Source organism: Salvelinus namaycush, chromosome 9, assembly GCF_016432855.1.
Source record: "Salvelinus namaycush isolate Seneca chromosome 9, SaNama_1.0, whole genome shotgun sequence".
NCBI lineage: Eukaryota > Metazoa > Chordata > Actinopteri > Salmoniformes > Salmonidae > Salvelinus > Salvelinus namaycush.
Genome location: NC_052315.1, coordinates 15466956 through 15477402, shown reverse-complemented (window position 1 = coordinate 15477402; position 10447 = coordinate 15466956). Strand labels below are relative to the sequence as shown.

The 10447-nt window shown below is 40.1% G+C and overlaps 1 protein-coding gene across 1 annotated transcript; it reads left to right on the top strand.

Moving 5' to 3' along the window:
* Positions 1-4811: 4811 nt before the first annotated feature.
* gamt (guanidinoacetate N-methyltransferase) lies at positions 4812-9048 on the top strand. Its single transcript, XM_039000516.1, has 6 exons — positions 4812-5037; positions 6408-6553; positions 6646-6709; positions 6824-6891; positions 7449-7559; positions 8787-9048. Exons 1-6 carry the CDS (start codon positions 4863-4865, stop codon positions 8925-8927), a joined length of 705 nt encoding a protein of 234 aa, XP_038856444.1. The 5' UTR covers positions 4812-4862; the 3' UTR covers positions 8928-9048.
* The last annotated feature ends 1399 nt before the right edge of the window (positions 9049-10447 follow it).

Sequence of the window (10447 nt, the reverse complement as noted above, 5' to 3'; positions counted from 1 at the left end):
CCCTAACCCAGACGACGCTGGGCCAATTGTGTGCCACCTCATGGGTCTCCCCGGCTACGGCTGGCTGTGATACAGCCTGGGATCGAACCCGGGTCTGTAGTGAAGCCTCAAGCACTGCGATGCAGTGCCTTAGACCGCTGCGCCACTCAACGATTTTCACATTACTTGTGTTCCATTTCAGACAGTGATCAGTGTTTTGAATCAGTTTAGTAGTAATTGACACACTCAAACACACCACAAACAGGCCTTTAAGGATTAGGTAGTCTAACAATAATAATAATAATGTAAACCTTCACTGTAATTACCTGCCTACAAGTCTATGTAGGCCTAATTACTGTATTTAAAATAAATAGAATATATCTGGTGTGAACTTCAGGGGACTGGTTTATGATTAGGTGTTAACAATACGTTTTTCTCAGTGTTAGTCAATGGCAGCCTAAAGACTCCCACCGATGATTTATTCACTTCCTATGTTTTTTTTACTCCCTTACAGTCGGACAGACGGTATAGGAGCATGAGGTCTGATACCAACAGGCTCAGAGACTGTTTCTATCTACAAGCCATAAGACTGCTGAATAGGGTTGCACATTTTGGGGAATATTCAGAGGTGGAAACTTTCTGTGGGAATTAACGGGAATATATGGGAATTAACAGGAATATGTGTGAATTAACAGAAATATATGCAAATTAATATTAATACCATTTAAATGTAGATTTTTTTTGCATTGGATATATTTACCATATCATATGGAGACAGAAACATAAACCTTTTACCTTATCATAAGTAGACATAATTGCAAATGATTAAATCCTTCCAATAGAAATAAAAACTATTTAGTTACAAATTGAAATGTAATTAAATGAGTTGACTCTTCACATGGGATGATTTCACTGAACAACAAAAGAAAGGGAATATTGAATGATCCCCAATGATCCATTGCATCTCCCAATAACATTTTCAACATACATCTGTAAAATAATAGTCTAGGAACTAAAGCCTTGGTTGTATTCCTCTCAGACTTTCATGTCTTCTCCCTGGATCTCCTCAATGTCCACCTCTTGAACATCAGACTCTGAGGCCTCATCTTCACTGTCACTTTCCATCCTTGTTGATGATGGCTCGTTGTCAGGCTCAAAAAGCCTCAAATTTGCCCGGATGGCCACCAATTTTTCAACCCTTGTATTGGTCAGCCTATTGCGTGCTTTGGTGTGTGTGTTCCCAAACAAGGACCAGTTGCGCTCTGAGTTGGCTGATGTTGGTGGGATTTGGAGGATGATGGAGGCAACAGGGGAAAGAGCCTCAGATCCACAAAGTCCCTTCCACCAGGTGGCTGATGAGATATGTTGGCACAACTGTCATATTGCATCTCCATCCCAAAGCCCTTGCTTGGAAGTGTACTTTGCCAGACTGCCAAGACCCTTGCCCTCATCCAGGCCAAGGTGGCGAGGCACGGTAGTGATGACACCATAGGCGTTTTTGATCTCTGCACCAGACAGGATGCTCTGGCCAGCATACTTGGGGTCCAACATGTACGCTGCAGTATATGGGCTTCAGGCAGAAGTCTTCACGCTCTTTGATGTATTTTAGAACTGCAGTTTCCTCTGCTTGGAGCAACAGTGAAGTGGGCAGTGTAGTACAGATTTCTTCTCTTACATCTGCAAGCAGAGTCTGGATATCAGACAGGATGGCATTGTCTCCCTCAATCTGTGCAATGGCTACTGCTATAGGTTTCAGGAGTTTCAGGCTGCTTACCACTCTCTCCCAAAATGCATAATCCAGGCGGATCCCCTTGATGGGGCTGTACATGTCGGCAGACTGTGATATGGCCATTTCTTGGAGAGACTCCTTCCCCTCCAGGAGACTGTCAAACATGATAACAACACCACCCCAACGGGTGTTGGTGGGCAGCTTCAATGTGGTGCTCTTATTCTTCTCACTTTGCTTGGTGAGGTAGATTGCTGCTATAACTTGATGACCCTTCACATACCTAACCATTTCCTTGGCTCTCTTGTAGAGTGTATCCATTGTTTTCAGTGCCATGATGTCCTTGAGGAGCAGATTCAATGCATGAGAAGCACAGCCAATGGGTGTGATGTGAAGGTAGGACTCCTCCACTTTAGACCAAGCAGCCTTCATGTTTGCAGCATTGTCTGTCACCAGTGCAAATACCTTCTGTGGTCCAAGGTCATTGATGACTGCCTTCAGCTCATCTGCAATGTAGAGACCGGTGTGTCTGTTGTCCCTTGTGTCTGTGCTCTTGTAGAATACTGGTTGAGGGGTGGAGATGATGTAGTTCATTATTCCTTGCCCACGAACTATCGACCACCCATCAGAGATGATTGCAATACAGTCTGCTTTCTCTATGATTTGCTTGACCTTCACTTGAACTCTGTTGAACTCTGCATCCAGCAAATGAGTAGATAAAGCATGTCTGGTTGGAGGGGTGTATGCTGGGCAAAGAACATTCAGAAATATCTTCCAATACACATTGCCTGTGAGCCTCAGAGGTGAACCAGTTGCATACACAGCTTGAGCAAGACATTCATCAGCATTTCTCTGTCTACATTCCTCCATTGAGTCAAAAACACTTCTGATTCCAGGAGGACCATGAGCTGTTGCTATCGATAAGGTGTCTGATTCATCATTTTCACCTCGAATAGAAGTAGCGGGACTTTTGTCAGAGGTTGCTTGTTGTGAGCGCTGAGGGAACTTTATGCACTTGGCCAGATGATTCTGCATCTTTGTTGCATTCTTCACATATGATTTGGCACAGTATTTGCAAATGTACACAGCTTTTCCTTCTACATTAGCTGCAGTGAAATGTCTCCACACATCTGAAAGTGCCCGTGGCATTTTCCTGTAAAGATTTGAAAACAATTAGGAAAACCCTAATACAATTCCATGTACAGATAAATAGTTAAGCATTTAGATTAAACAACTCCTTTGTAAAATAAATGTTTTAAAATTAAATGTATGGAAACCGGTGAATTAACACCCCGCAGTTAGCTGGCTCAAGCAAGCTAAAACCCACATGGTAGAAAAACTAACTAGCAGAAATTGTTAACAAGTTAGACATTATTTAAACACACTTTGCTGTAGGCTACTATTTACTAGTTAACAAAAAATCATGTATGTCATATAAAATATATTCACCCCACCCAGTATTGTAATCAAAACCTTAAAAGAAAGCATGTAGTTCTTGGCTCAGACAGTGTAGTAGTGTGGGCTCAATAGCATCTCATTAGTGTGCAAGATTTTGAGAATCAGCTGTACATGTGATGGAAGAGTGCAATGCACATGTGATGGAAGAATGTGTAACGGATGTGAAATGGCTAGCTAGTTAGCGGGTACGCGCTACTAGCGTTTCAATCAGTTACGTCACTTGCTCTGAAACCTAGAAGTAGTGTTGCCCCTTGCTCTGCAAGGGCCGCGGCCTTTGTGGAGCGATGGGTAACGACGCTTCTTGGGTGACTGTTGTTGATGTGTGCAGAAGGTCCCTGGTTCGCGCCCGGGTATGGGCGAGGGGACGGTTTAAAGTTATACTGTTACAAATGCACTGTGCATGCAGAGGGTTGCAATTCCATTGAATTGGGGATAGTTCAACCAAAATATGCCACAATACCTAGAATTGCCTTGTGAATCCCACAAAAACAGGTTCACTGTTATAAGCTAACTTTTTTCATGAATTTAAGCAAAATTCCCCAAATTCCCGGGCTTAATTTACCATGGGAAAGTTTCCTGAAATTTCCCGTAAAGTTTCCGACCCTTTGCAACCCTACTGCTGAACACAGGAACTGGACTGACCACCTGCTCTGATTCTCCGCACCTTAGCACACACTAACTCACGCACACATCCACACAGACATTCAGTACACACATCCATCCATACACACACACACATCATAACTGCTGCTACCACTCTTATTATAATAGCTAATACTGAACAATTTAAACATGGCCACCAATCTCCTCTTCCCCAAAATACGTGTAAATATTGGACTATAAATTGTGCCTTCCTGTATTATACTTATGCTAAAATATGAATTATATTCTATTCTACTGTGCCATTTCGCTACACTTGCAATAACATCTGCTAACCATGTGTATGTGACCAATACAATTTGATTTGACAGTTTGTATTCTTATCTTATATTATTTCTTATTGTTGTTGCATTGTCAAGAAGGAACCTGCAAGTAAGCATTTTGTTGGACGGCGTATTCCATGTGTGTCCTGTACATAAGTCTAATAAAACTTGAAACGTATGTGAAAGTTAGAAGAAAAAAGTGATGGCAATGGGGATCGCTGTGGAAACTGCTGGTAGATACAATTTGATAATTGCAGATCTCTCTCTGCCTGCTCCACTAAAAGGCTAAATTAGTTCTGGTCAGTATAATGTTGTTAATGAAATAGTTATAGTTGTAAATATGTAGCCCATCATACTTTCAAATTAATTGTATTTTTTATTATTCTGTGATTTTATGTTTTATGTAGCTGTCTTTTACCAAATAAATTTCCCCCTGTGGGATTATAAAGATGATCAAATAATCTAGACTAAACTAGGGTGCAATACAATGCTGTATAACAGACTGTAATATGCCACGATTATGAAAATACAATACATCATGTTTTTTTTCTCTCAGTTTTCCACACTAAGGACGTCAGTGACCCCGACGACACTCCTTGGAATGCCACCTATTGACCAGCAGTAGTACGCCTCGTTGACATTGCAAACACGTCTTGCAGAGTCAGCAATTCTGACCCATATAAATCCACACCGCCGCAAAATCTCACTATCCTCTGGCACGACGTGGAAACAGCAACCGTCTATTCCCCAGCGATTAGAGAAAAACAATCAACAAAATGACCACGGGACAACCCATATTTTCCAAGGGAGAAGACTGCAAAACTGGTTGGCACGACGCTAGTGCTGGTTACAATGAGACCGACACTCATCTCGAGATTTTGGGCAAGCCTGTAATGGAACGTTGGGAAACTCCGTACATGCACTCGCTGGCAACTGTAGCCTCCTCAAAAGGTACAACGCACAATGTGCAAGCTGGTGGTCCCTATGAACGCACTGGGACCACTAGATAGTAATTAATTCCAGTATTCTATGATCATTTATAGTTCTATAATAACCTTTTACATTATTGTAATACTTTTTTCTTACAAATGTGTGAAATAAATAAGCCGTAAAGGACAGCCTATTTGCCTATAGCGTAATCATTGGCTAGGTTTACACTTAATTCAGAGCTGCAATATAGTCAAATCAGATTATCAATAAATCAGCAATTAGGCTATTGGGAAAAGTTTATGAAACAAATGCATTGACTTTCTGTATTACTTCTGAGTTGTTTCACCCAAATGTACATGCTAGTGGAGTTTAAAAGCATGGTGGAGTTAGACATATGTTGGACATAATGCTTGTGGTTGCAGCAGGTGTTACTCTACCCATGGAATCGTGCCAAGTGAGGACTTGGGAGTGCCAATCATTTATGACGACATGCCATTCAATACGTTTTATAACTACAACTGTTGATCACTGATTTGACTTTTTATTGCACACAATAGGAGCACAGACTAGAATTCAACGTTTTGCACGTAAAAGTTGTTTTGGAGTTGTTTGCGCGCTCATGTCACCATAGCACACAAGTTGCTGCATGTAGTAGGAATGCAGTCCATTGAGTTTATTAAATAGGGTATTATACTTTCTTTATATTGCTTTATATTGTAAAATACTCATATATGGTGGAAATTTGAGTATAAGCCTGATAATAGTATAGGTCGATGCAAAACCAAATCGTCTTTTTCTCTAATCTATTTTTACACATCACTGAAAGACTATTCTATTCTGTGGAAATCCTTGAAGTGGCCTTTCTATCACGTGCCACCACCTCCTTCTTTCCCCCATACATTTCTATACTGTGGTTCTCAGAGAGGTCTCTCAAATAAACAAAAACAGTCCATTATTTTTGTTTTGCTTTTCATGAAGGGTGCCACAGCATTGGAAATACTTCAATACAGGTCAGACCTGGGTTCAAATACCATTTCACGTATTTCAATTACTTTTCAATACATTTCAAAGCAAGTACTCAGATAACCTTTATTTGGAATAAGTAAGTAGTTGAATATTGGAATGTATTTGGAAATGTTCAAATACACTGAATCAAATGCGCTATGCATTTAACCTCGGAATTTGAAATGACAAATTTGGTTGACTATTTGTTTTTTACAAATAACCATTCAAATACTCAAATAAAAGTATTTGTTTTGGGCTATGTATTTGAAAATACTCAAATACCAAGAACAAATATTTAATAACAAATACACGTATTTGAAACCAAGTCTTGATACAGGTAGATACTTAAACACCAATTGAGATCCTTGTTCTGCTTTCCCCCACAGGGGGACGGGTTCTGGAGATTGGATTTGGCATGGCCATCGCCGCAACTAAAGTCGAGTCCTTCCCCATTGAGGAGCACTGGATCATTGAGTGCAATGATGGAGTGTTCGCGAGATTGCAGGAGTGGGCCAAGGCTCAGCCACATAGAGTGAGACATCTTCAACTTCACATTAGGATCTATTTAGACTTTTCCCTCATTTAATGTGAATAAAATGTATCTAAATTATTCTCCACTCATAGATTGTGCCCCTCAAAGGACTGTGGGAACAGGTAGTGGGCAGCCTGCCTGACAACCACTTTGATGGTACGTTTCAAAAGGCATTCTATTGGCGTATCCATTGTATCTTTGTATTCTTAAGCGGGTAAATTGCTTCAGACACATAACTAAGTAATTTTAATAATGCCTCTTCTATCAAAGGCATTCTGTACGACACATACCCTCTGTCTGAAGACACATGGCACACTCACCAGTTCGACTTCATCAAGGTAAGTACAACACTTCTATGACAAAGACTGCACATTACAAATATATTAGCAAAAGCACCAGAACCAACAGCGGAATGGGGATTTCTCCTGTATTAAAGACTGTATAAAACACAAACATGTTTGGTATTACATATGATATTGTAGCTGAATCCAACACAAACATATGGCAGATGTTTAGGGTGGCAACCAAAAGGTTGCTAGTTCGAATCCCAGAGCCATCAAGGAGAAAATAAACTGTTGATGTGCCCTTGAGAAAGGCACTTAATACTAATTGCTCCAGAGTTGCCATTGCCCACTTTTCGAGGGTGTCTCGGGGAGAGTTGAGATATGCAAAAAGCACTTTTCCAATTCACACATACGTATTAATACACATTTGTACATCTGAAATAGGACAAATATAAGCACCCACGAAATTAATTAATTAATAAACAAATTAATCCAAATGGAATGAGATATTTCTTAATGGAATCTGATTCCTATCACTCATTACAAACATTGCCTATCGTGTCACAATGACGTTTCCATTATAATAACATTTTTGAATTGTGTCTCTATAGGGTCATGCCCATAGGCTGCTGAAGCCCGGTGGTGTCCTCACCTACTGCAACCTAACCTCTTGGGGTGAACTTCTCAAGTCCAAATATGACAACATCGACAACATGTTCCAGGTGAGCCGGCTCTCAGCCAATCAATGATCAACAACACCTAATCTCTCTGTGAGGTGCTTGTGTACACGTGTCCTCTCGGGCATGACACATTTCTTTTCTTTGCACGTATTCTGTCCTTGTCTCAGATAGTACTGCACTTACAGTACAAGTCTGGTACAGTGTAATTGCATATGTGATGTTATACCGCTAATCGTTACTGTGGTATAACATGTCATTTAAAGTGTGGCCCTCCATTTTGTTTGGTTTGATGTTCATTAAATCATTAACCCATTTGTTTCATTCACGTGCAGTGACTATTTGTCTGTTGTATTTTGCTTATTTGGTCTGTCTGTAGCTTCAGTACTAACTAATTTGCCTGCTACCTGCTTCCACCATTTCTTTATAGTACATTTGATTTGGTTTACTAACTGCAGTACAACAGTAATTGGTTTAGTTTATCTATCACCGGCGTCTGCCATTTACTATTACCATTTGTATTGCACTTGGTTGTGGCACTGTTAGAATGTGTCCTCAATTACCTTTCTTGACTAAACAAAGGTAATAACTTGACCTGAACTACAAGATCTGAGAATTAAACTTTATTTTTTTGTATATATATATATATCATATTTTTTACAACCAAATCCCCCAAGAATAGGTAAATGGGATGTTATTGACAGGTCCAGACACTTTCATCCTCGTTGTGCAGTACGGGGCTCTGAAAAAAACATTAACAAAGGCTCCAAAAACATGCAAAAACGTCATTTTAGAAACAGAAAAGCTCTCAGTATAATGATGCAGGTCTTCAGATGTTGTACACATGAAATTGTGTCATTCCATTTTGTTGCTACTCGAGCAATAGCTCTACGTCCATTCTAGCAGCAGGCTACACAGAGAATAGCTGGATAGGGGAAACCGTTTGTCTCACAAAATGGAGTATAACGTTGCGGATACAGTTTGGAATGACACAAGTTCATGTGTACATCTGAATACCTGCATCATTATACTGAGAGCTTTTCCGTTTCTAAAAATGACGCATTTGGATGTTTTTGGAGCCGTTGTTCATGTTTTTTCAGAGCCCCGTACTGCACAACGAGTAAGTGACCCGCTGGTTGGGGTAAGTTTCTCAAAAACAAGTGAAATCGCAGCAACAACAAAAAGTATCTGGACCCTTCTATAACATGCCATATACATCAAAAATAGAGATTTGGTTGTAAAATGCAAGTTTCTCCTATGATGATTTTTCAGGAGACCCAGATGCCTCACCTGCTCGAGGCTGGCTTCAAGAGGGAGAAGATTAGCACCACAACCATGGATATTGTTCCTCCAAGCGAATGCAAATACTATGCCTTCCGCAAGATGATTACACCCACCATTCTGAAAGAGTGAAGTGGCTTGATGCCACCGTAATGTTTTTATTCCTTTAATTCTCAAGTGCCTGCATTTTAAAAGCCACATTGGTTTACTGTCAAAAATCCATAAGCACTCAGCGATGTCCATCTTACAATAAACCAATTGAAATAACATGTCCACTCTGAAAATGAATTTGTTTGGGTATCACCACAAACAATTTTGCACCTCTTGCTATGGAACCTCTTGCAATTCGTTACAGAATGCATTACATTTGAACTTCATTGCAATGTTAATGAGCACTATATTTTACATAATACTAAGTCTGCGTTTACACAGGCAGCCCAATTCTGATCTTATATCCAATTTAATTATTGGTCTTTAGACCAATCAGATCCTATCTTTTGCCAATAATTGGGCAACATATCACAATTGGGCTGCCTGTGGAAACACTTTCGATTGGCCACTTAACTAAATGTGAATCAAAATTTCATTAACATATTTCACTTCTGAAATAATTATTTCCTGAGGGGCTGCAAAATAAGTCAAAAACATGATTTTCCTGTTTTCAATGATATTTCCACACTAGGAGCATGAAATAACACTCAAATTGTGAAAATGCCCTTGGCATTTGCAGCTTTTTGAAAAACATGCCTGGAATTTCAGCCTGTTCACCTGGGATGGAGTTTTGGCCCACAGCATATCACAATGAGATCAGATTATTTTGACCAATAACCAGTCATCTTTTATTATACATATCCTACTTTGGGAAGTAAGTGGGTAGGCTCTAGAGCAGGGGTATTCAACCCTTACCCTACGAGGACCAAAACCTGCTGGTTTTCTGTTCTACCTGTTAATTGGGGTGGCAGGTGCCTAGTGGTTAGTGTTGGGCCAGTAACTGAAAGGTTGCTAGATCAAATCCCCAATCTGACAAGGTAAAAATCTGTCGTTCTGCCCCTGAACAAGGCAGTTAACCCACTCTTCCTAGGCCGTCATTGTAAATAAGAATTTGTTCTTAACTGACTTGCCTACTTAAATAAAAAAAGAATTGCACCCACCTGGTGTCCAAGGTTTAAATCAGTCTGATTAGAGGTGAACAATGTAAAAAATGCAGTGGAACTGGCTTCGAGGTCCAGAGTTGAGTTTGAGGGCTCTAGAGTTGAGACGGTCCTATCCGACAATCAGGGCTGTGCATGTACGCCCACATGATTAGACTGAGCATTTCATTAAATAAAGTCATTTATTAGACATACAGTGATGCTTTAAACGGACTGCATGGGAGCTTTAAGAAAAGAGATGGGAAAAGTCCCTATCTGGTTAGAACTTGTTAATCATTAATTGATAAGTTGTCATGGCACATTGCCGATCTCATTGTAGCTGGTAGATAAGTGTTAGTCATATCTTCCCCAAACTATGTTTTTTTTCATAGAAAATTGAGAACAGTAGGACCGTTGAATATTGGCCAACCGTCATAGCAGATCTCTCACAAGAATTTAACTCAATCTATACACATTTACTATTGGGTCACAAATCCTTAAGCCTAGTGAGATGAGTTACTG

Excerpts from the sequence above, each read along its gene's own strand:
- gamt (XM_039000516.1), top strand. The coding sequence starts at position 4,863 with ATGACCACGGGACAACCCATATTTTCCAAGGGAGAAGACTGCAAAACT. Across the intron at positions 5,038-6,407 it reads AACTGTAGCCTCCTCAAAAG|GGGGACGGGTTCTGGAGATT; the intron begins GTACAACGCACA and ends TTTCCCCCACAG. Across the intron at positions 6,710-6,823 it reads GCCTGACAACCACTTTGATG|GCATTCTGTACGACACATAC; the intron begins GTACGTTTCAAA and ends CTTCTATCAAAG.